At 32.2% G+C, this 2,278-nt stretch overlaps 1 protein-coding gene across 2 annotated transcripts in view; it reads right to left on the bottom strand.

Moving 5' to 3' along the window:
- The window catches only part of LOC106469564 (F-box/WD repeat-containing protein 1A-like), a 46,497-nt gene that overhangs the window by 13,679 nt on the left and 30,540 nt on the right, over positions 1 to 2,278 (bottom strand). For both annotated transcript variants that reach the window (XM_022398116.1, XM_013930065.2), the window contains exon 8: positions 1,278 to 1,540. In XM_022398116.1, coding sequence (XP_022253824.1) covers positions 1,278 to 1,540 — 263 coding nt within the window. The remainder of the gene's footprint in view (positions 1 to 1,277; positions 1,541 to 2,278) is intronic.

Here is a 2,278-nt window from a genome sequence, read left to right as displayed (position 1 = left end):
TTAGCTCGTGCTGAAAGAGTTAAGTGGTTGATTCAAGACCTTGTGGAGGAAACCCCTAGATAAGTGGATATCATAAATGCCTTTTTAACAAGACCCATGATCAAATTCCAGTCCCTACCACCACAGTTCTTCTCAAGACTTTCCTGAACATGCTTAAATGCCTTTTTTTAACAAGACCCATGATCAAATTCCAGTCCCTGCTGCCACATAGTTCTCAAGACTTTTCTGAACATGCCCAAATGCCTTTTTTAACAAGACTAATAATCATATTCCAGTCCCTGTCACCACATAATTTGACGATCACTCTTATAACAGATAGTCTCAAACTGCCAAATGTGTTTTTGTGACAATGAATCCTAAACCATAAGCTCTCAGGTTCATAATCAGAGCGTGTTAACCACTAGGCCACGTTTGGCTCATCGGCAGCTGAAATGTAGGATATTATAATAAACAGGAAAAAATTATTATACAACAATATGACAATTCTATTGTCATCAATTTTTACCCAGGCAATACTTAATAAACAGTTTCATAATTACACAACAAGAGAAGAAATTAACACCTCTGGAAACATTTTCTTTTTAGTTTCTAAATTTCGAACAAAATTTGGGTAAATGCAAGAAGAATCTAATGCACTGTTATCCCTTTTAATCATATTAATATAATGTAATATACACTGAACACCACAGAACAGATAGAGAAGCATACAAAGCTACATTTTTTTTTAGCTTAAGCAACTTATGACCAGTAGTAGGTAGTAGAAGCATGCATATTACTAGCCAGCCATCTTTAATATTAAAGTATCTTACTTTCTCTCATGCCAATAAATCCTCACTCTAAAACTGCTTTGCTTAGAGAAGGTTACACATTTCTCACTACAATAAAATTTAGGTCTATTTGACGTTTTTTTTAAATAAGTTTTTATTCTGATGTAAAAGAAGTTTAAAAATCAAACAGTCCAGCTGGAAGTGTATAGAGAGTATGGTGCATTTTCTTTGAAATTATAGCTCATATCTAAATCAACTGCTTATATTTAAGCAAACTGTTGAGTTGGTCAATTTGATATTTTATGACAGTATGAAGACTAATGAATGAATATGAATTTGTTCAGCAGCTGCAGAAAAAGGTATGACAAATGAAGTATACTTTTAAGTCTACTTTAACCTTCATACTTAAATAATTGAAATAATAAAAAAAAATATATTTTTATTAACAATAACTTTTGAGTCAGGATTTCATTAATACTGAATAAACACTGACGAGAAATTAATAATTACCTAATGGTGTTATCCGAACTGCCACTGACAACCAGACGATCTCTGTACTGAAGACAAGCAATACCTCGTTTGTGACCATTCAAAGTTCGAACAAATTCACAAGAGGATGTATTCCAGACTTTAATAGTTCGGTCCCCTGAAGCAGATACGATGTATTTTTCATCAAAATCTACAACATTTACAGCTGCTCGATGTCCGACTAATACCCTTCTGAGGTTGATTTCTGTAGGAGAAACCATGTCCCAAACGGCAATGGAACGATCCTGAAAGTCAAAATTAATCAGCGAATATACTGTACTGCACACTTCTTTCCAAAACTCTTTTTAAACCGCTTGAAGAACACAGTTCAACCAAGAACCATTTTAAGGATTACACTGGTTGATTATTTCCATTTCATTCTAAACACTTTGTACATTTCTTACAAATACATTTGGAATAAAAAAACTTATTCTTCTGACTCTGACTGGATTCCTCGATGAAGCTCTAACAATATTTTAAAATAATGCATTTAAAGTACTACTCTAATAATAACAATAAGAAGAAGAACATTTAAATTTTAAATAGCCAACTTGGACTGCTGCACTCAGTTAAAACTATTGAAAGTAAAAATTTGATGAACTGAATCTTTTGCTACTTGATCTGCAAATAACATAACTGACAAGAACACGTTTCTTTTAAAATATTTTGCCAGAAAAAAAACGAATTGTAAAAAGAGAAACTGATGTTGTAGACATTTTACTTATATATATGAACAAAATGTTATAATTATCTTTTGTCTGACGCATCACAATGAGAATAAAATGTTTAACTAAAAAACAAAGTTACACAGCATTAACACTGAAGTTGATGTTCTGTGGTTCTCTAAGCTAGTGACAGAAAAATTTCACAAGTCTTGTAAGTATGCAATAAAACATCACAATAAAATAATGGCTAAGATTGTGGCAATCAATTATCATTTGTTGTCATCGATAGCAGTCTATACGATCATCTAAGTCAAATTA

Source organism: Limulus polyphemus, unplaced genomic scaffold (assembly GCF_000517525.1).
Source record: "Limulus polyphemus unplaced genomic scaffold, Limulus_polyphemus-2.1.2 Scaffold3548, whole genome shotgun sequence".
In the NCBI taxonomy this organism is placed as follows: domain Eukaryota; kingdom Metazoa; phylum Arthropoda; class Merostomata; order Xiphosura; family Limulidae; genus Limulus; species Limulus polyphemus.
The sequence above is the reverse complement of the archived record's forward strand: the minus strand, read 5'-3'. Positions and strand labels throughout refer to the sequence as shown.